At 41.0% G+C, this 23,736-nt stretch overlaps 1 protein-coding gene across 1 annotated transcript; it reads right to left on the bottom strand.

The window, feature by feature from the left end:
• Positions 1–627: 627 nt before the first annotated feature.
• On the bottom strand, positions 628–22,722 carry RPA2 (replication protein A2). The gene is made up of 9 exons (XM_061391463.1): positions 22,349–22,722; positions 21,980–22,086; positions 17,269–17,370; positions 17,035–17,148; positions 9,586–9,660; positions 8,985–9,101; positions 3,239–3,346; positions 2,978–3,072; positions 628–845 (listed from the first exon to the last, which is right to left on the bottom strand). The coding sequence occupies exons 1-9, from the start codon at positions 22,635–22,637 to the stop codon at positions 761–763; spliced, it is 1,092 nt and encodes a 363-aa protein (XP_061247447.1). The 5' UTR covers positions 22,638–22,722; the 3' UTR covers positions 628–760.
• Positions 22,723–23,736: the final 1,014 nt, after the last annotated feature.

The raw sequence follows: 23,736 nt of genomic DNA, 5'->3' as shown, positions 1-23,736 counted from the left end.
GTACAACACACATTTCTTTCTCTCCTCTGCCCCAGGAAGCCAGTGCTCTAGAACCCCATGTTTATAAAAACACACTTTGGCAGCTACTATGACAAGGTGAAAAAAGTGCAATTCTGAAAGTGACAACACACAACCAAAGTGGGGAACAGAAAAGGCAGAGCGGAGTGGGCCCAGGGCTGCTCCTCTTCTCTCAAGAGGAAACAGTTTAAGAGTAGAAACTCTTGAGCATTATTTAAGCAGTACTGCCCAACTCTCTTGGTAGCATCTCTGTTTCAATTCCATTTATCTTGATGTTGTAACTAACTAATCTGTTACTTCTTTAAGAAATTCTGCCCTGGTTTATATCCTTTTCAGTGACCCATATCCCTTTGAGCTTCAAAAACACAGAAGTCGCTCAGTCCTGTCTGATTCTTTGCGACCCCATGGATGGTAGCCCACCAGGCTCCTCGGTCCATGGGATTTTCCAGGCATGAATACTGGAGTGGGTTGCCATTTCCTTCTCCGGGGGATCGTCCTGACCCAGGGATCTAACCCGGGTCTCCCACATTGTAGGCAGACACTTTACCGTCTGAGCTACCAGGGAAGTCCATGAAAAACACAGAAGAGTAGTAATAAGTTTCAAAAGGATGTCAGTTGAGATCTTTTATAGATGAAATCTACTTCCTAGAAGTCAACTTGCCAATTATATGGACAGCTGGAGACAAGAGGTTGCAAAAAAAGGTCCAACTGGAAAATATCTTGGGTACCCAATTAGATCCAGTTATTCTGCGTCTGTGGATTTAAAATGATCATCATCCACGGTGGAATAGATGTGTCCCTCGTTGCTTAGAAAATCCACAGCTAGCCTAGAAAGAAAGAAAACACCCAAATGCAGAAGATAGGAAACTCCCTTTTAGATACGGCTGAAAATGTAAACTTCCCTCATTTCCCAACTTTCTATCTTTTTGTTTTAGTCACTAGGTCGTGTCTCACTCTTTTGTGACCCCATGGACTGTAGCCCACCAAGCTCCTCTGTTCATGGGATTTCCCAGGCAAGAATACCGGAGTGGGTTGCCATGCCCTTCTCCAGGGGATGTTCCTGACCCAGGGATCAAACGTATGTCTCCTGCATTGGCAGGTTGATTCTTTACCATTGAGTCACCAATTCACAGCTGTTTGCTCAGAGAAGGCTCTTGCAGGGAGAAACATCAGTTAAATTGCAAAATTGAGGTAATCCATGGAGACAATGGTTTTAGGGCTGCCTTGGATCCCTCTCCCAGATTGTATAGAGCAAAGAAAGTAGGACCTCACTTAAACACCAGTCTAAACGAGCATCTGAAACTAGGATCTAAAGCTGTTGTTTAGCTTGCACATAATGTTTCCTAGTAGAAATAGCTATTAAAAAAAAAAAGCTCCTCATCCATCCATGGGCCCTCCAATTTCCCTCTGGGAAATAAAGTTGCAGGAGGGAAAGAAAAGGTCTTCCAGAAATGGTTTTAAGGCCTTCAGGGAGAAATATCAATAACCTCAGATATGCAGATGACACCACCCTTATGGCAGAAAGTGAAGAGGAACTAAAAAGCCTCTTGATGAAAGTGAAAGAGGAGAGTGAAAAAGTTGGCTTAAAACTCAACATTCAGAAAACTAATAAGATCATGGCATCTGATCCCATCACTTCATGGGAAATAGATGGGGAAACAGTGTCAGACTTTACTTTTGGGGGCTCCAAAATCACTGCAAATGGTAACTGCAGCCATAAAATTAAAAGACGCTTACTCCTTGGAAGGAAAGTTATGACCAACCTAGGTAGCACATTCCAAAGCAGAGACATTACTTTGCCAACAAAGGTCCTTCTAGTCAAGGCTATGGTTTTTCCAGTGGTCATGTATGGATGTGAGAGTTAGACTGTGAAGAAGGCTGAGCGCCGAAGAATTGATGCTTTTGAACTGTGGTGTTGGAGAAGACTCTTGAGAGGCCCTTGGACTGCAAGGAGATCTAACCAGTCCATCCTAAAGGAGATCAGCCCTGGGTGTTCATTGGAAGGACTGATGCTGAAGCTGAAACTCCAATACTCTGGCCACCTGAGGCGAAGAGTTGACTCATTGGAAAAGACGCTAAGGCTGGGCAAGATTGAGGGCAGGAGGAGAAGGGACGACAGAGGATGAGATGGCTGGATGGCAACACTGATTCAATGGACATGAGTTTGAGTAGACTTGGGGAGTTGGTGATGGACAGGGAGGCCTGGCGTGCTGCAATTGATGGGGTTGCAGTTAGACACAATTGAGTGACTGAACTGCACTGAACTGGGTCAGTGTCAATATCATATTTAATAATAGTAACAACTTAGAAAGCACCTACTATTGTGACCACCATTCTGGACCTCATCATAACAGTAACTTTTAAGACAGGAATTATTATCCTCATCTTATAGGACAGGAAATGGAATGAGACATGAGCGTTTTTCTCTATCAAGATCTAAAATTTCAACTGATTTATAGTAATAGTGATCACAAACACAATACTCTGTTTGTTTGAACACAATACGAGTTCATTAGAATCAGGAAGCTGCTCATCTAACAGGTTATCAGGACAATGATGCTAGAAGGACTGTCTAACGGCTTTAGGTCCAGATAGCGTGTGGCACACTCTCCACATCTGGGACAGTAACACCAATGAGACTGTACACCTGAGGACCAGGAGTCAGGATCTCATTCCTCCAGACTAAATTCCGCAAGAGGTATCATGTCAATTTTCGCTCAAAATTACATACTTCACACGTAACTGGACTTACTATTTGTTGAATGAAACAATGAATGAGGGAAGTGACAGGCAGCACCATCTTTATGAGTCCTTTTTCTATTTTTCCATGACTGAACAACTTCCCTCTTATCAGTCAACAGTTGTTCTTTTTTTAAACTCACTTCTCATTAAAGGAAACCTTGGTGAGGTAAAATGGGTATAATTCTGGAACCCTAGCTCACAGAAACCAAATACTCACTTGATTGAGGCTACGGACATGTGTTGGAGTTGGTTCTTGAGATCCTGAAAGTTCAATCCTTCAGGTCTTGGGCAAGCCTTGATCAAATTCAGCACCTGAAGATTCAAATCAGAAGGATTTCAGTAACTACTATGAATCAGTTCCCCTATCAAGTGAGAATCTCTTTGTAAGAAAGAAATGAGTCAGATACTTAGCACCATTAAGAAAGTAACAATTTACAGCTCTGTGTCTTGCAAAATTTGGAGCCACTCCAATGTTTACCTGGTTCTGGGCCACAGTGAGGCCATTTGCTGGTATGAAGTTATTCCCACCGAAGTTCCCAGCTTCACCCATTCCTGGATTGCTGATAGGTGCTCTCCCTGCTGAAGGCTGAATTAAGAAGTTCACCAATTTAAACATAGTTCTTAACTCTTTTAAATAGCTTAATAAGTAGTTTACAAAAAACAATTTAAGCAAATTTTTTTTTGTTTTTCTGACCACAACATATGGCTTATGGGATCTTAGTTCTCCAACCAGAGACTGAATCCAGGCCATGGCAGTGAAAGTACTGAATCCTAACCACTGCATCGCCAGGTAATGTCCTAAGCAGAATTTTCCAAATAACAACTGCTTAGACTGGAAAGGATAGCTATTATCTAATGAGTATTTCATAAGATAAAGTCATTCTCTGAAATATATATATCATATCAAACAGAAAGAAAGGTACTTCCTGGCTTCCCCTTTTCTTTGCAATGTGAGAGGAACCAGAGGAAAAAGAGCACAAAGAAAATTAATGAGTTCTGCTACAGTGCTATCTATCTTTGGTGCTAAATCATGCAAGCACTTACCAAGCATCAGCTAGCCATTAAGCATTACAAGGAGAGAAAAGGAGACGCAATTCTCATCACCCACTTCTTTTTTTTTAACCAAACTTCTAAAAAACAATAGACTATACTATTTTCACTTCTCCCCTATTTGGATTCTCCCCAAATATACCCCTGAAACTGTTCTCACCAAATCATCAATGCTTTTCAACCAACACAACCAGTAATCCCTTTCAGTCCCTCGTAACAATTGACTCTCAGAAGCAGACACTGCTGACCACACTCCTCTCGAAAGGGACCTATCCCTGGGCTTCCTAGCACCATGTTCTCCTAGCTGTCCACTTAACTCTTGAACTCTGCCTTCTCAGTATCTCCTCTCAGTCTCCTTGTCTACCTCTCTTTCAAAAGGCTGATAGTTCCCCCAGGATTTCATCCCAGACTTCCTTCGAGACCACAAATCCTTGTCCCCAACCATCAGCTGAAGACCACCACTTAGATGTCCCATGCACTTCAAAATAAAGTTCACTACTTTCCTCCCCAAACTGGCCTACTCTGCTACGCATTCCATCTCAGTTAGTAAGCCCAAGCCCAGTCCTGCAGAAGTCAGCCATCTGTGCCTCGTCACTCATCTCCCATAGTCTGCCCACAGCCTATTAATATGATCTTCAACAGTTCCAGTCAATCCTCATCACCCCCAGTCTCCTGACTAGTGTCTCAGCTGCAAGTCTCTCCTACGTCAATCAACCCTCTTTACTGCTCCGAGTAATAATTTCTGATCACGTCTCTCCTCCACCTAAACGTTTTCAGCTGGCTCCCCCTGCCTGTGAAAATAATATGAAAACTCCTGACATTCAAGACCTACCACAATTAGACATCAGAGTCTTTCTTTTTTTTTTTTTTAATTCTTGACCACTAGCTTTTAACACAGAGACTTCTGGCCATTCACACATGCCTCTGACACTTTATTCCATGTCTGGAATGCTCCTCTTGTCATTTGCGTGGGAAACACTCTTCTTATCCTTCAAAGCCCAACTTAATTGCCACTGCCTTCAAGAAGCTGTCCCTGACACCCTCCCAAGGCCAGGTTAGTTGTACTGTTTCTGGTCTCACAGCACTCGCCCCATTCCCTCTCTCAGCAGCCATCTCGGTTTGTCACTTCCCTTCAGCTCTGCAGTGCCCAGTGGGCAGCAGGTGCTCAGTCAATGTTTATTGAACTGAATAAAGATGACAAAAGATCAAATATGTTAAGTACTCATTACAAGTAAAAGAGCATTGTGGAAGCTCATCAGGGGAACTCCCATCCAGGCAGGAGACGCATTCCTTCAACATTTATCCATTAAATGCCAATGCTTTGAGGTCATAAAAAAATAGACAAAAAAATCAGTCATGATCCTCTTGTTTTCAAGCTAGATGCCTTCACACTGCTTTCTGGGAAAACAGAAATCTCATGTTATGATAATACTGACCTGAACGCTTTTTCTTCCCTGGACACCTCTGCTTATATGACCTGCTTCAGATATCCCCCCTACCTCCCATTTTACGACTAGGTTTAGGCATCATCTCCTCCAGCAGGCCTTTCTTGATGTCTGGGTCAGGATGGGCAACTCCTCTCTGTGCTTCCATGTATACTGCACTTGCCACTCATTGCTGGTTCCACTGCTTAAGTGATCTGAACCCCCCCGCCCCTGCAATGCTTGAGGCAACTCATTGAGAGAAAGGATTATTTTATTTACTCCTCAATGTAATTGTCTATGCTCACAACTTCCACCTATTCTAACTTTAAACCATTTTTATCATAGAACATTTGATATACTTTATGTATCACACATAAAATATGATACATATTTTATGTTATACATACATAACATACATACATATGTTATGAAGCACAGTCATAAAATAAACACCCTAATCTTTCTATCCAATCCCATTCTTTCTAACCCATGTTCCCCCTAACCGTTACTAAAGCCACTCTTTTGAAGATCCACGTTTCCAAATTCAACAGACCCCTCTCATCATCTTACTTGACTTCTGGGCAGCATTCTCCAGTTGAACTCCATCCCTTCCTTAAAATACTTTTCAGAATATCCTATGGAATCACATTCCCCAATTTTCCTCCTGTCTAGCTGACAACTTCTTGGACTTTCTCTGGCTCCTGTGCCTCCACACTCCTAAAGGTTAGTGTCCAGAGCTCAGGTCTCTAATAACTCATTAGTTATCCCATCTCATTTGAAGTTTTAAATACCATCCACACAATGACTCCTAAAGTGCTTCCTCTAGCCCTGATCCCTCCCTCGAGTCCCAGCCTTATACAGTCAACCTTCCACTCCGGTCTCCATTTGGGTGTCTAACTGGCACGTCACATTTGTTAAATCCAAAACAGAATTCTGGATTTTATCCCCAAAACCTGCTAGCTTCATCTAGTTACTCAAGTCCCAAACCTAGGAGTTATATCTGAACCCTCCCTTTTCTTTAGATCCTGTTTCTAAACTATCAATAGGTTCTGCGGCTCTACCTTCAAAATAGGTTAGAATCCAACCTCTTCTCCCAGTTGCTGCTACCATTCCCCCAAATTACTGTTGCTATTGCTGGAGCCTCAATCTCTCTCCATACAAGAGCTCAAATGAGCTTTTGCAATGGTAAATCACACCCCATCACTCCCTAGTCAAAATCTTCTAAAAGTTTACTATCAGAAGAAAGTAATTCTTACTACAGCCTATGAAGCCCTACCTCCTCTGGGTCCCGCTTCCTTGTCTACATCCCTCTACCATCTTCCTGTCATTTGCTTCACTCCAGACAGTGTGGCTTTTTAATGTTCTCAGATATGCCAAGCTTGTTCCAATACTGTGGCTTCTCATTTTTTATTTCCTTAGCTTCAAATGTTCTTTTCTCATCTAAAATTATACCATACATTTTTCTTCATCACTGTCCTGTCCTACTCTGCTTTACTGCAGAGTGTATCAGTTCAGTTCAGTTCAGCCACTCAGTTGTGTCCGACTCTTTGCGACCCCATGAACTGCAGCATGCCAGGCCTCCCTGTCCATCACCAACATCCAGAGTCCACCCAAACCCATATCCATTGTGTCGGTGATGCCATCCAATCATCTCATCCTCTGTCGTGCCCTTCTCCTCCTGCCCTCAATCTTTCCCAGCATCAGGGTCTTTTCCAATGAGTCAACTCTTCACATGAGGTGGCCAAAGTATTGGAGTTTCAGCTTAAACATCACTTCTTCCAATGAACACCCAGGGCTGATCTCCTTTAGGATTGACTGGTTTGATCTCCTTGTAGTCCAAGGGACTCTCAAGAGTCTTCTCCAACACCACAGTTCAAAAGCATCAATTCTTCGGCATTTAGCTTTCTTCATAGTCCAACTTTCGCATCCATACATGATTACTGGAAAAACCACAGCCTTGACTAGACGGACCTTTGTTGGCAAAGTAATGTCCCTGCTTTTTAACATGCTGTCTAGGTTGGCCATAACTTTCCAAGGAGCAAGCGTCTTTTAATGTCATGGCTGCAATCGCCATCTGCAGTGATTTTGGAGCCCAGAAAAATAAAGTCAGCCACTGTTTCCACATCTATCTGCCATGAAGTGATGGGACCAGATGCCATGATCTTAGTTTTCTGAATGTTGAGCTTAAGCCAACTTTTTCACTCTCCACTTTCACTTTCATCAAGAGCCTTTTTAGTTCCTCTTCACTTTCTGCCATAAGGGTGGTGTCATCTGCATATCTGAGGTTATTGATATTTCTCCTGGCAATCTTGATTTCAGCTTGTGCTTCCTCCAGTCCAGCGTTTCTCATGATGTACTCTGCATATAAGTCAAATAAGCAGGATGACAATATACAGCCTTGACGTACTCCTTTTCCTATCTGGAACCAGTCTGTTGTTCCATGTCCAGTTCTAACTGTTGCTTCCTGACCTGCATAGGGGTTTCTCAAGAGGCAAGTCAGGTGGTCTGGTATTCCCATCTCTTTCAGAATTTTCCACAGTTTATTGTGATGCACACAGTCAAAGGCTTTGGCATAGTCAATAAAGCAGAAATAGATGTTTTTCTGGAACTCTCTTGCTTTTTTTTGATGATGCAGAGGATGTTGGCAATTTGATCTCTGGTTCCTCTGCCTTTTCTAAAACCAGCTTGAACATCAGGAAGTTCACGGTTCATATATTGCTGAAGCCTGGCTTGGACAATTTTGAGTATTACTTTACTAGCATGTGAGATGTGTGCAATTGCGCGGTAGTTTGAGTATTCTTTGACATTGCCTTTCTTTGGGATTGGAATGAAAACTGCCCTTTTCCAGTCCTGTGGCCACTGCTGAGTTTTCCAGATTTGCTGGCATATTGAGTGCAGCACTTTCACAGCATCATCTTTTAGGATTTGAAACAGCTCAACTGGAATTCTATCACCTCCACTAGAGTATCTATAACAATATTTATTTTCTTGTTTATGATTCATCTTTCTCAAGAATGTAAGTTTGAGTGCAGATACTTTATCCATCTTGTTCACTGCTGTATTCCTAGGACCTTGAATAATGATTTGCATACGCTATGCTCAATAAATTGAATGAATTTCTCTTTGTATCCTCAGTGCTTAGCAAAGTGCTTGGCAAAGAACAGGATGCAAAAGCAAATCAGTTTTCCAGTCCCTCCTACTGTAACCAGTCCTCCACCTTGCTACCAGAATCATCTAAGGGCATTCTAATACTCAGATCAACAAACCTTTTGTGTGGTCCTAGATGGACTTGTCAAACTAAATTCATTAGAATTCATATAGAAAAAGATGTTGAGAAACAAGAAGCACATGAAACAAGAAGTATAATCTCAGGACAAAATAATGGTGAATAAATTTTCTCATTTAGCCAATAGCTTGAAAGGGAAGCAGCAAAATGCTGTCTTAGTTGGGATTTTTCTCTGAATATGGACTGAAAATCCTGAAGTAAAGCTCAGCCTATAATGATGAGTCTACACTTGAAGTCTGTCTGGGCCTCAGCCATTCAAGACAGTGGAGAGGTATTATGAGAGGAATATGAGTGTTTCATCTGGAATAAAGTAACATGACAAAGCTCACGGAGAAGATTTTTTGAGGATTGAATGATGCCTGTCTTCTGGCTCGATCTGCAAAATGTTTAGGAAATCAAAGCCTGAGCACAGAAGGAGTTCCTCCAGGAAAGAGAAAAAAAACGAAGAGAGTGAAACTGCTCACCTGGCTGTTCGACTTGCTCAGCATCATGTGTGCATTGACTACTTCCAGAATGTGTGTGGTAAACTCATTCATATCCTCCAGGGGAATGATCTTAAAGGCTACCAGGCTTTTCTTGTTCTATTAAAATAAACAGAAAAATGTGAACAAAGGATAAGTACATTCAAGTCAACTGGCTCTTTTCTTGGTTAGAGTATTTTATTAAACGAGGAAAATGTGCTATATATTGAAAAATTTCAACTCAAAATTAATTCAAATATAGTCAATGAAATATAGTCAAAAAACAAAACTAGCTCAGAGATGTTCAATGATTTTCCCAAGGTTAAACAGTCTAGTCTCTAAATCCAGTGTTTGCCCTTCCACATCTAATAAATGCCATAGCTGGCAACTGTAGGCTGAGATCTTGTTCTTTCTCTACTTCCTATTTTAAACTGAAAAAACTCATTATTTCCTTTTGAAGAAGAAAATAACAAAATAACTTCAATATAATTCCCATTAAACATAGAGACTTAGTTAAGTCTTCAGTATCCCAAATGTAGGCATGACTCCAGAAACTGCTTCATGCAAATACATTTTAACTGTTCTTGTTTTTTTCTGACTTTACCTGGAAAGATCTCAGATGACCAGCCACTTTCACATATGTTTCTGGAGGGACCACAGTGTTTTCACTGCTGGCATCCTAACAGAAAAAATACAAACACACACTTAGGTTTTAGTGATGTTGGTGAAAGCCTCTTTAAAATTTCTAATTTATGTAGAGAAAGTTACAAAGTAAGAGCTAAAGGATCCTAATGTAGCACTAACTAGTTTTCCCTGCCTTTTATAATTTAATATTTTAAAAAATAAAATCAGGAATTAAGATAATCTCTCTAAAAGTAAGTTCCAGTTCTAAGTTCTACATCATGCATATCAAAAAAAAAAAAAACACAACAAACCAGCAAACAATTATGGCACTTTCATGCAGTGCTCTTAGGCACACAACTTTCTGGTAGACATACTTCTCAATACAGCAACTCTACTTTTAGAAATTTAAGAAAATTACTGAGAACATGTAATCAAGATTTAGCTTTAAAAAAAAAAAGATTTAGCTTTAAGAGTAGTCATCTCAGCATAGTTTTGAATACTACTAAAACATTTAAAGCAACCTAAATATTCAACAAAAAGTATACATTCATATAATGGGATACTTCACACTACTACAAAGGATAAATGGAGAATTCTATTTACTGTCTGTGAATATCATTTGTGACTCATGGAAAAAAGCTTATATCCCATGAGGGGAAACATACATGTCAAAATATTAACAAAAGTTAACTGGGATAATTATAAATGATTTTAATATTTCTTTGTGGGTTTTCTAGACTATGTACCTATTATTTATAAGAAAAACGTATAAGCTGACTCAAAATTATTTTCTGCTTATAGAACGCATGTGTGTCTGCTAAACTACTTCAACTGTGTCCAATTCCTTGTGACCCTATGGACTATGCCCACCAGGCTTGTCTGTCCACAGGATCCTCCAGGCAAGAATACTGGAGTGGGTTGCCATGCCCTCCTGAGGGGATCTTCCCCACCCAGGGATCAAACCCACGTCTCTTATGTCTCCTGGAGAAGGCAATGGCAACCCACTCCAGTACTCTTGTCTGGAAAATCCCATGGACGGAGGAGCCTGGTAGGTTACAGTCCATGGGGTCGCGAAGAATTGGACATGACTGAGCGACTTCACTTTCACTTTTTACTTTCATGCACTGGAGAAGGAAATGGCAACCCACTCGTGTTCTTGCCTGGAAAATCCCAGAGACAGCAGAGCCTGGTGGGCTGCCGTGTACGGGGTCGCACAGAGTTGGACACAACTGAGGCGACTTAGCAGCAGCAGGCGAGTTCTTTACCGCTAGCGCCATCTGGGAGGCCCACTTAGAGAATGTTGCTAGAATAACAACAATAAAAAGCTAGAAAAGAAAATCTGGATGTTTAAAAATAAAAAGCATTCCAACTCCCATCACCTGGAGGTTATCAACTATTTGCATTTCATTCTATTACTTTATATACCTGAATCTATACCACAGATAAAACTCTGTATTCCCACAAAGAACATTTTTTTTTTTTCTTTTTTTTTTTCAAGAGTCTTCTCCAACACCACAGTTCAAAAGCATCAATTCTTCGGCCCTCAGCCTTCTTCACAATCCAACTCTCACATCCATACATGATCACAGGAAGAACCATAGCCTTGACTAGATGAACCTTTGTTGGCAAAGTAATGTCTCTGCTTTTGAATACGCTATCTAGGTTGGTCATAACTTTCCTTCCAAGGAGCAAGCGTCCTTCAATTTCATGGCTGCAGTCACCATCTGCAGTGATTTTGGAGCCCAGAAAAATATAGTCTGACACTGTTTCCACTGTTTCCCCATGTACCATATAAACTGATATACACACACACACATATATATATATTGCCAATTTTACAAAAATATATGGCTATATGATCCCATTGCTAGGGCCTTTCAAAAGCCTGGAGGAGTGAGTGCAAGAGGAGTCAGTGGATCTCAGAGCTTCATTTGCTTTACAGTAGATCCACCTCTGCTTTGATACTGAGACAGAGGCCAGGGTTGATTGTGGGAATCACAGGGCTGAGATTTTTCCCCTGAGAGTGCTGAGTGTTTTGAAAGTATTGGATCTGTGCAGGACCTAAGCTGATATTTCCCAGTTAGTTATCCTCATTGTCTCCTATCCCCAGTTATCCTCATTGTTTCCTATCCCCTGAAACAATAGGGTTAATCTTTCAAGAAGTGGGGAGAAAAGTTCTAAGATGAGTGCATATCTTGAGAAAGCACTGAGAAACAGAAGCTCTTCCCTGGAGCCCATCTAAAGAGAGCACAAACAAAGCTGGATTGTCAGCAGAGAATCCAGCAGAGAGTATGGCTGACTGAGTTATGTTGGAAGCTGAGCAGGCAGGAGGCGTTAGCAAAGATATGAGGGAACTCTGCTGGGGGGTGGAGGGGTAGGATGGGGCAGTGAAGGTGCCTGTCTGTGTGATTGACTTCAAGAGGCAGGAGATAACTGGAGACTTCCCAGAACCCTCAATATGTGAACATCCAAGAGTATAGACTCCACCCAGTAGAATGTGGACACAAAGACAGTAGAGAATGATAAAATCCCCTTCTGATATGGTTGCTGCTCTGTTGGCCAGGTTCACTCACACTAGCTAAGTGACATTTTGGATCACCCAAGCTTCCAGAGAGAGACAGACACAAGTAAGCCTCATCCAAAGACATCTGCATCACAGGGATTCTGGGTTATGAAGGACTAGTCAAACAAACCCTCCCATCACTTCCTGGCAAAGAAAGGGAAAACATGGAAGAGTGGCAGATTTTATTTTCTTGGGCGCCAAAATCACTATGGATGGTGACTGCAGCCACAAAATTAAAAGACAAAGAACATTTTAAAACCACTTGGAAAAAGTGAAGCTGGATCTATACTTCTTTCCTTTTACCAAAATTTATAAAAAGGCTTAATCATATATAGAAATATGAAAAGAAACCATAGAAATTATAAAAGGAAACACCAACAATTAAAAAACAATAATCTGAAACAAGGAAAAGCTTTTTAAAGTCAATAGACAAACTAGAGAAATAATATGATAAGAGATTACTACTTTTCAGGTTCTTACAAACAAAAATAAACACTCCTAGGGAATCAAAGCACTTAGACAACTAAAAACTCTTCCCACAAATTAACATTTTGTTGTTGTTCAGACGTGTCCAACTCTTGGCGACCCCACGGACTGCAGCACACCAGGACTCCCTATCCTTCACTATTTCTCACAGTTTGCTCAAACTAATGTCCATTGAGTTGGTGATGCCATCCAACCATCTTGTCCTCTGTCGTCTCCTTCTCCTCCTGCCTCAATCTTTCCCAGCATCAGGGTCTTTTCTACTGAGTTGGCTCTTCCCATCAGGTAGCCAAAATACTGGAGTTTCAATTTTAGCATCAGTCTTTCCAATGATTATTCAGGGTTGATATCCTTTAGGATCAACTGGTTTGATCTCCTTGCCATCCAAGAGACTCTCAAGAGTCTTCCCCAACACAGTTCAAAAGCATCAATTCTTTGACACTCAGCTTTGTTTATGGTCCAACTCGCACATCCATACATGACTACTGGAAAAAACAGCCTTGACTAGACGGACCTTTGCCAGCAAAAGTAATGTCTCTGTTTTTTAATTCGCTGTCTACATTTGTCATAGACTCATTTGTCAGAGTCTTTTAATTTCAAGGCTGCAGTCACCATCTGCAGTGATTTTGCAGCCCAAGAAAATAAAAGTCTCTCATGTGTCCACTGTTTCCCCATCTATTTGCCATGAAGTGATGAGACCAGATGCCATGGTCTTAAGTTTTCTGAATGTTGAGTTTTAAGCCAGCTTTTTCACTCTCCTCTTTCACCTTCATCAAGAGGCTCTTTAGTTCTTCTTCTTCGCTTTCTGCCATAGGTGTGGTGTCATCTGCATATATAAGGTTATTGATATTTCTCCCAGCAATCTTGATTCCACCTTGTGCTTCATCCCACTCAGCATTTCTCATGATGTACTTGGCATATAAACACGCAGGGTGACAGTATACAGCCTTGACATACTCCTTTCCCAATTTGGAACCAGTCCTCTGCTCCATGTCCGGTTCTAACTGTTGCTTCTTGACCTGCACACAGGTTGTGCAGGAGGCAGGTAAGGTGGTCTGGTATTCCCACCTCTCTAGGAATTTTCCAGTTTGTTGTGATCCACACAGTCAGAGACTTTAGCACAGTCAATGAAACATAAGTAGATGTTTTTCTGTAATTCTCTTGTTTTTTCTATGATCCAATGGATGTTGGCAATTTGGTATCTGGTTCCTCTGCCTTTTCTAAAACCAGCTTGAACACCTGGGAGTTTTCAGTTCACGTACTCTTGAAGCCAAGCTTGAAGAATGTTGAGCATTACTTTGCTAGCGTGTGAGATGAATGCAACTGTGCAGTAGTCTGAGTTCAATTTGGCATTGTCCTTCTTTGGGACTGGAATGAAAACTGACCTTTTCCAGTTCTGTGGCTGAGTTTTCCAAATTTGCTGGCACATGAGTGCAGCACTTTCACAGCATCGTCTTTTAGGATTTGAAACAGCTCAGCTGGAATTCCATCACCTCCACAAGCTTTGTTAGTAGGGATGCTTCTTAAGGCCCACTTGACTTTGCATTCCAGGATGTCTGGCTCTAGGTGGGTGATCGTATTATTGTGGTTATCTGGGTCATTAGGATCTTTTTTGTGTAGTTCTTCTGTGTATTCTTGCCATCTCTGATTAATATCGTCTGCTTCTGTTAGGTCCATACTGTTTCCTTCCTTTATTGTGCCCATCTTTGCATCTCTATTTGCCCATCTTGGTATCTCTAATTTTCTTGAAGAGATCTCTAGTCTTTCCCATTCTGTTGTTTTCCTTTATTTCTTTGTATTGTTCACTTAGAAAGGCTTTCTAATCTCTCCTTGCTATTCTTTGGAACTCTGCATTCAGATGGGTATCTTTCCTTTTCTCCTTTGCCTTTTGAATCTCTTTTCTCAGCTATTCTTACAAATAGCCTCCCCAGATAACCATTTTACCTTTTGCATTTCTTCTTCTTGGGGATGGTTTTGATCATCGCCTCCTGTACGATGTCATGAACCTCCATCCAGAGATTTTCAGGCACTCTATCACATCTAATCCCTTGAATCTATTTGTCACTTCCACTGTATAATCATAACGGATTTGATTTAGATCATACCTGAATGGCCTAATGGTTTTCCCTACTTTCTTCAATTTAAGTCTCAATATGGCAATAAGGAGTTCGTGATCTGAGCCACTGTCAGCTCCCAGTCTTGTTTAAATATAGTTAAAAAAAAATTCAATCTCACTAGAACCAAATTACATATAAAAAAATAACATTCTCAATGACAAGATTGTATTTTTTAAACTATCATCCAAAAACTTAGACTCATAAAAACTACTGTTAGGGTGTGGGGAACTAACTGGACGTTCTCATGCACTAATTAAATAAAAAAAATGTAAAATCATAAGTGGAAGAACAACCAAAAAAGAAAGTATTTTAAAATGTATATTTCCTCCAGAAAGTGTAGTTTAATTCATCTTAAAGAGATTATCTCATAATCATGAAGAGATGTACACACAGACACTCACTGGGGCATATTCTGTAATAAAAAATGATGGAAATAAGCCAAATGTTCCCTGATTGGGTCTAGAAGCAAGGGATGACGTATCCTTATAATACAACAGGTGGTCACAAGAAATGGGAGAGTTCTGAGTGAAAAGGGCAGATTATGAAGCAGTTGCATATCATATTATCCTTTATGTAAAACTGTAGGCATCCTTCTCATTAAATGTACAAATATGCAGAGAGAAATGTCTAAAAGGGTATTTATCAAAATGTACTGTAACAGTAATCATCTTGGAGATGTGGGATTTCAGGTAATCTTTAAATGCTCACTTATTATAAAAGCAAGCACCATACATTTTGCATGAGTATGTAGTATTAGGCATCTCTAGTAATTACCTCCCCACTTGATGGCAGGGACTGTGTGGTTACATTCTTTGCCTACCTGGAATCAAGCAGTCTAGTTCAGAATTCCAATTATAACTGTTCCAATTGGCATTCCAATTATAACTGTTCAATAAATTCTCCTATATTTTTCTGAGGTGCAAAAAATAAAGAACACATAACTATCAAGTTAACTCTTCACAGATGACTGTGGGTTTTGAAATGAAAATAGCATACAAAGTATTATCCAAATTTTCTAAAATGAATGCACTTTAAAAACATTAAAAAATGAAGAAGCTGGGAATTTCCTGGAGGTCCAGTGGTTAGGACTCCATGCTTCTACAGGAGGCACAGCTTGATTTCTGGTCAGGGAACTAAGATCCCAAAAGCTGCACAGTGCAGAAAATACAAAAACCAAGACACCTTCTGCCCAACTAAAAAATAAAAGGGAACAAGCATATATTTTCTTTCGGTCTATTTTCTCCACGTTTATACATATACTCATATACATGGTGCTTTGCAAAAATGGGGCCACATCACACATACTATCTTTAACAACCTCTTTTCCTCTCAACATTTATGGTAAACACTTCTTTGTGACAATACATACATCTCTTCATCATTTGCAGTGTTTTATACCATGGTTTAATTAATAATATCCTATTGCTAACATTGAGATTCCTTTTAGTTTTCCACTATGATAAATAATGTGATGATCAACAATCTTACAACTGAATCTTTGCACACATCTTTATCTTCTTAATGTAAATTTCCAGCAGTGGACTGCTAGATCAACATTTCTGTGATGGGTGATCTTGATCATCGGCTTTTGAGAAAGGTTATACTCATAACATCAAGGTAGGATGGTATCCACTTTCCCAAACACTGACAAACCATTCCCCAAATTAAGTGCCTCCTGCTCTCAACAGAAGTAGATGTTGTTATTCTTTGTTTTTTTCCTTTGTCAATTTAATAAGTTAAAAATGGTATCTTAATGTTTAGTAAACCTGCTTTTCTAATTGTTGCAATTTGTATTTCACCTATTATGAATTACTTGTGCATTTCTTTCCTTGTTTTCCTAAGGTGCAGTGCTTTTTCCTTTGTAAGAACTTTAATTAAAAATTTAAAATGTTTGTAATATATTGTAAAATATGTCCCCACTCACTTGAATAATATTTACTCAGGGCCCACTATGTAACTGGCATTATTCTAGGTGCTGGGGATATGATGCCAACATAAAAAAATCTTTGTACTCACAAAGTTTATATTCTAGTATGTCCTGTCACTTGCCCTTTAACTTTGTTTATAGTATTTGGGGAAGTTTCAAAGATTCTAAATTTTTATGAAATAAAATGTACTGGCCTTTCATGTTAGGGTTTCTGTGTTTGACGTCTTGCTTATATTTTATTTTTATAATAAGACCCACCTTTAAAAAGTAAAACTAAACAAGTTCGACATCTCCAAAGTCCCAAAGTAACCCCACCCGGATTCCAAAACAACTACTTACATCTGTGTCAACCCACTGGCGAACATCCATGGGTGCAGCTGTCATGTCATCTATCTTGTAAACAATGTTGGTTGCAGCCTTCTCTGCATTTCTGATAATCCCCACAATAGTGACCTAGACCAGAAGGGAAAAAAGTTTAGTTTTCTTGGAAACCAAAGTAACATTTATATATTTTTAAATGATGTTAGTTTTATTTCATTCTTCATGTTAAGTGACTCTTGCACTCTTCCATACCTGTGAAATCTCAACATTTCCAATTCTGAATACTTCATCAACCAGAGTAGCCGAAAGCAGCTGAGATATGGTACAGGGTACAATGTGCTGAGCTCGAGCTCTCTGAAAAAAAAGTATGCATAAATTCAATCAAGAAAATAATTAACCACTGTTCATTTAGCACCTGCTATGTGTCAAGCGCTATACATATAACACTGAATCTTCAATATGATCCTATCTCTACTTCATACAGGTAAAAACCAAGATTATATAGTTAACAAATGCCATACTTCAGACTTCAAACCCAGGTTTGTCTGACTCCAAAGTTCCTGATGAATGGATAAGTCTGTGCTGCACTAGGGATCACCAAAATGAGTAGGCCAGATTGTGGACAGTGTAAGGACCTGCTTCTGGAATAGACTTTTAAGAAGAAACTCCAGCTTTAGGATGAAGGCAAGCTGGAGCTGGGTTTTCATCACTGATGAGATGGGTATTGGAAGGGGTCTGAGAAATGGTCAGCAGAGAAAGAACTCTGGAGTTGTTCTAAGTCTCATGATAAATAACAAAAATTTAGACATATAGCTTTAAGACAGATGTTCTGACAATCAAACACGAGTATGGGGAAAATGGGATAAAGGCTTGGTCACACTGGACATCCTAAAGGAAAGAGACAGGAGGCAATGGGCAGAAGAGGACAGACACCCAACTCACATCCGGAAGCAACCTAACAACAGTGTAAACTCTTATTTTGCCTACCACTGGTCAGAGGACATAAAGATGAGTATAATGGAATAGGATTTGCCCTCAACATACTCCTAACTTAGGGGAGGTACAAATGTAAGCAACAATCTTGATCTTTGTACACTACAGAATGAGAAACTCTATGTGGAATCTCAGAAAAATTTATTGGAAATTTCAAGAAGAGGGAGCATTTAGGCTGGACCTTGAAGCACAAAAATTTTGATGGTGAAAAAACAGTGGGTAAGGAACACTCACTATAGACTGAGAGCAAATATGCACTTTCATAGACTCTTAGGAAGAACTATGTACAAGACAGAAAAAGCATGGCGCATTAAAGATGAGGGTTCTTCCTGTTGGAAATCAGTAAGGTGTAAACCAGTAACTGTTCTATATGTAAAACTGATTTAGAAGTCAAAGCTTATCTCTGAAGATACATGATACTAGCAATATTTCACCTTACTGAAGCATAATTTTGAATGGTGAGTACTGCCAGGATAGGAGAAAGTAAGCCCAGCCAACTACCAGCACATATGTCACACAAGGTGGCAGCCAAGCTTGAGGGTAAAGATTATAGCTCCACCACTCAGTACTGTGCCCTTGATCACATTTCTCTACTCATCTGTTCACCTCTGTTTCCTCATCTATAAAACAAGGAATGATAAAATCACTAAAAATCATTATGAGAAGTAATTATATGGTGAAGTACATAGACTATCTGGCACACTATAAACACTCAAGAAATATTAGCAATTATTAGGCCAGCTATTATTCCTCACTCTTTCTATCTGCAATAGCTTTTAATAAGGATGTAAAGGAACCAACTATGTTTTCCAATTTTATGGTATTGGTAAATGAACTTATATGCTATATTACTGCTTATACATTTAAAATCTGTTGAGGTTCTGTTTTCATCTATCACACTTGAGATTTTCACTGTATCTTCAGCATAAGAAAACTAAGAGCCACTATGGTAAGAGCAGCAAGAACATGGCTTTGGAGCCAGACAGTCCTATAAACCTGTGTTCAAACCTCTGCTCCACAGCCCTCGACACACTGCCACCTATTCTGTAAAATGAGGATATCAACCTGTGGAGCTGTTAACAAAACATATACTGTATATAAAACTGCTAATATCAATCTCTATATATAGTCATATGCATTCAATAAAAATTATTATTCCTCAGGTAAAAATGTTATATATGGGTAATTACTGAGGTGTTGGTAATACTTTCTGGAGAAGGCAATGGCACCCCACTCCAGTACTCTTGCCTGGAAAATCCCATGGACGGAGGAGCCTGGAAGGCTGCAGTCCCTGGGGTCACTAAGAGTCGGACACAACTGAGCGATTTCACTTTCACTTTACACTTTCATGCATTGGAGAAGGAAATGGCAACCCACTCCGGTGTTCTTGCCTGGAGAATCCCAAGGATGGGGGAGCCTGGTGGGCTGCCGTCTATGGGTCACACCAAGTTGGACATGACTGAAGTGACTTAGCAGCAGCAGCAGTAAACCTTCAAATTCACCTCAAATCATAGAGGATTCTTGTGTTTTGTTAGTCAGTCAGTCAGTCGTGTCCGACTCTGCGACCCCACAGACTGTAGCCCACCAGACTTCTCAGTCCATGGAATTCTCCAGGCAAGAATACTGGAGTGGGTAGTCATTCTTTCCTCCGGGGGATCTTCCCAACCCTGGTCCCCTGCATTGCAGGCAGATTTTTCACCATCTGAACCACCTGGGAAGCCCTCTTGTGTTTTAACGAACACCTATTATGTGCCAGGAACGATCACAAATAGTTCCTGGTTTGTTCCAAAGAGTCTCAGAGAGAGTGCAAGCACAAGCATGTTTAATTTTGGGGAAAAAAAAAATTTATTTTTTAGTTGACTATGAATCTGTAAAAAAATCCAAAAAACAAAAATACCCCACCATTTTAAAAGGCAAAACATGATCAATTTTGGAAATTTCACATGAATTGATCAAACGTAACAGGTTTATAATCAATAGGAAATGTTTTAGATAGAATGTTAACTTAATTTACTATGGAAAAGGCACTGGATTTAAACATAAAAGACCTGGGTTTGAGACTCCAGGTTACAACCATCACTTCTCTGAGAAGTGGTCTTAATATACAGCCCCAGTCAGGTGGAGATTCTGAGATAAAAATTCTAACAGCTGGAAATGAAGAAAAATATTAAGCTTAAGAAGAAAAGATGAGAACTAATGGTCTATCTTTTATTTTTTCCTTTACAGCCTCAAAGACGACAAATTTAGAGGACTTGGAATTCCCTCTGGTCTTCGTAGGAAAAAGAAAGATATAATAGAAGTTGCTCACCAGATTTTGGATTTGTGCAGCATCATATGTGCAGTCTTACTAGCTATGCGAGTTCAGGTGTCCCTGAATCACCTTGAGCCTATGTTGTACAATGGAGTAAATAATAAGTCTCTTACAGGATTATATAATCATATGAAAAATATAAAGCAATGCCCAAATGTATGGGAATTATCAATGAATTCTTTCCTACTGATATATACCTGTGAATCAACAGCTCAGGTAAAACCTTATCAAACCTGGACAAAAAATATAGAACCGACTAATACTGAATCTTAACACCAAATTCTGTATTTTTAAAAAGATGAAATCAACAGCACCTATTAAATGCAAACTTATTTCTGAAAGAGTGAATAATAAGCATTTGGGTAGGTTTTTACAGATCACTTTCCTATACATTATTTTATTTATCAAGTCTCAGAACCACTCTGTGACATGAATAGTACTAGTACTATTATCTGATGAGAAAAATCAAGGGTCACCAAAACTAAGGATGTAAGTTGCTTCACTAAACTCACACCAACAGTTAAAAGGCAAAGTTGATTCTGGACACTGTGTATTCTGGCTCCAAAACTCAAGTTGTTTTCAGTAATACTCTGTGGGACCATTTATTGAAAGCAATTCTGGGATAGGCGTAATTACATTATTATAGTATTAAGTCTCACACCAACTTCGTAAAGTATGTATTATTAATCCCATTTAGCAGGTGCAAAACAGACTCCCAATTTTAAGAAATTTGTCCTATGATACTCTACAAGGAGTGGCAGAGCAACAGTTCAACATGTAATGTATCCACTAGACTTCAAAGACCAAGCTCTTTCCACTGCATTAGAGCACCTCATTCGTCCAACTCTTTGAAACCCCATGGACTATAGTCCATGAACTATACAGTCCATAGAATTCTCCAGGCCAGAATACTGGAGTGGGTAGCCTTTCCCTTCTCCAGGGGATCTTCCCAACCCAGAGATCGAACCCAGGTCTCCCACATGGCAGGCGGATTCTTTACCAGCTGACCCACCAGGGAAACCCAAGAACACTGGAGTAGGTAGCCTATCCCTTCTCTAGCGGATCTTCGGACCCAGGAATCAAACCGGGTCTCCTGCATTGCAGGCAGATTCTTTACCAACTGAGCTATCAGGGAAGCACCTCATTGCGGCTTCCCTAGAGGCTCAGCTGGTAAAGAATCTGCCTGCAATGTGGAGACTTGGGTTCGATTCCTGGGTTGGGAAGGTCCCCTGGAGAAGGGAAAGGTTACCCACTCTAGTATTCTGGCCTAGAGAATTCCAAGGACTGTATACTCCATGGAGTCGCAAGAAGTCGGACACGACTGATCAACTTTCACTTTTCAGGGCACCTCATTAAATTTCATTGAAAACTGACTTTCAGTACATGAAGAATGCAAACTAGGCTAAACAAACAAGTTTTTTCCCACAAGACTGACTCATGAGTTCTACTGGTAAATTTCAAAATAAAGCCAAGTTAACAGTGGATGCAAAATTAGGGAAAACATCACTTTTCAATACTAACAGCATTCAATTATAAAATTCGATAATAACTGACAATTACAGCTCAGGTTTAACACTCTTCTCTCATAAATTTTCTCTCACAGATGAGTTAAGAACTTCAGGAAAGGATAACATAAACCGAAGTACGCTTTCGACCTACGGATTTCTTTTCGGCCTGGGAAGCTGTCGGAGATCCAAAGCCCCCAGGGGACTGTGTGTAGCCGCCGGCTCCCCCGAAAGAGGAGGTGCTATAGCTTTCAAATCCACCTGGTTTTAAACAACAACAGTATAAACATCTGTGCTGCCCTCCAAGCCTCTGAACAACCCACCGGACCCCCACCCTAGACTTCGCTCTAACCACTCGCAGCGTCTTCCTAACCGTCCCCCGCCCCATCCCACCACCCCCGGCCCACACGCCCCCTCAGCCAGTCCCCTGCTCCTCCCAAACCCTCGCCGCCACAGGCCTCGCCCACCCCGCTCCTTGCTAAATCTTTCCTGCGATTCTCATCACGCGCCCCACTCATCATACTATTCCACATCTTCGACACGATTCCCTCAGGAGAGAGTTCCAGAAGGTTCTCGCTGGAGGGTTCGCCGAACCGCTTCAAGACCCCTGCCGCTCTCGCTGCGCAGTATCTACTTTTCGCTGGCGCCACAAACTCCTTCCCGCGAAGGACAGAGCCAATCAGCAACAAGAATGCTTCGAGCTTCAGCCAATCAATGCTCACGAATCTACGCCTTTTCCTGTCTTCTCGGGCCAAGCTCCTGAAAACTCGCACTCTGATCCCGTGAGGGCCAGAAGCCCCGGCGGCCATCATTGAAAAGGGCAAAATAAACTGCGCAAGCGAAAGTAAGGCTGAGAACCACTGAGATAGGACGATGTCTCAAGGAAATTACCAATCAAGATGATACGTCTTGATACTTCACGATCTCAGACCGTGTAATCCCACCCGCGTCAAGTGAGTGACACCTTACATCACTTCCTTTGTACGGCCTCCTCCTCTCCCGCCAAACTCTCACTAATCAAAAGAATCCCCAATCTAAAGCGTTATGGTACAATTCTTGCTTCTGCGTCTCCGTCTGGTGATCGCGCTTTATTTGCGCATCCGGGAAAGTCACACTACTAGTTTCACGGTACCTAGTAGGGCTGCGTATCCTTTTCCATAAACTGTTAGTAGCTCAGTCGTGTCCGACTCTACGGCCCCACGGACCGTAGCCTGCCAGGCTCCTCTGTCCATGGCATTCTCAAGGCCAGATTACTGGAGTCGGTATTCTTTCCCTTCTCCAGGGGATCTTCCCAACCCAGGAGTCGAACCGGGGTCTCCTGCATTGCAGGCGGATCCTTTACCAGAGCTGCCAGGGAAGACCTTTCCATAAAGAGCCAAGTTCATTTCTTATTGCTATCTCCTCGTCCTTACTTTCCCCAGTGAGGCTGTGAGAAAGTTACACTTTCCCAGAATGGCAAAAAATATGAGAATGACATCCCCCCAACCAGTCTTTCCTGACCCTGATCTAATTCAGCTCAGTGTCCTCGGTTGCTTCAAGTGCTCCGTATAACGTGGTTTTGTCCCTACCAAAGAGAGTGGCAGTCCTCTGCCTTAAGTACTACTACGTTGTTGGGACTCCTCCTCCCTCCTCCCCTGCCCCCCGCCCCCCGCCCCCAGTTATTTAAAAATATTTATTGACTTTCCACGAAGAAGGAAATGGCAACGCACTCCAGTATTCTTGCCTGGAGAATCCCAGGGACAGAGGAGCCTGGTGGGCCGCCGTCTATGGGGTCACACAGAGTCGGACACAACTGAAGCGACGTAGCAGCAGCAGCAGCAGCATTGACCTTCCAAGCTCTGTGCTGGCCGCTGGTATTCAGTGGTAAAGAAGATAGTCATAGTCCCTGGGCTTCTGGGCCATTGTATTTCC

This window comes from Bos javanicus, chromosome 2 (genome assembly GCF_032452875.1).
Source record: "Bos javanicus breed banteng chromosome 2, ARS-OSU_banteng_1.0, whole genome shotgun sequence".
Classification (NCBI taxonomy): domain Eukaryota; kingdom Metazoa; phylum Chordata; class Mammalia; order Artiodactyla; family Bovidae; genus Bos; species Bos javanicus.
The sequence above is the reverse complement of the archived record's forward strand: the minus strand, read 5'-3'. Positions and strand labels throughout refer to the sequence as shown.

Coding starts and splice junctions, on each gene's coding strand:
- RPA2 (XM_061391463.1), bottom strand. CDS start 22,637: ATGATGGCCGCCGGGGCTTCTGGCCCTCACGGGATCAGAGTGCGAGTT. Junction 22,087..22,348: donor CGTGTCGAAGATGTGGAATA/GTATGATGAGTG, acceptor GTTTAAAACCAG/GTGGATTTGAAAGCTATAGC. Junction 846..2,977: donor ATGTCCGTAGCCTCAATCAA/GTGAGTATTTGG, acceptor CTTTCTTTCTAG/GCTAGCTGTGGATTTTCTAA.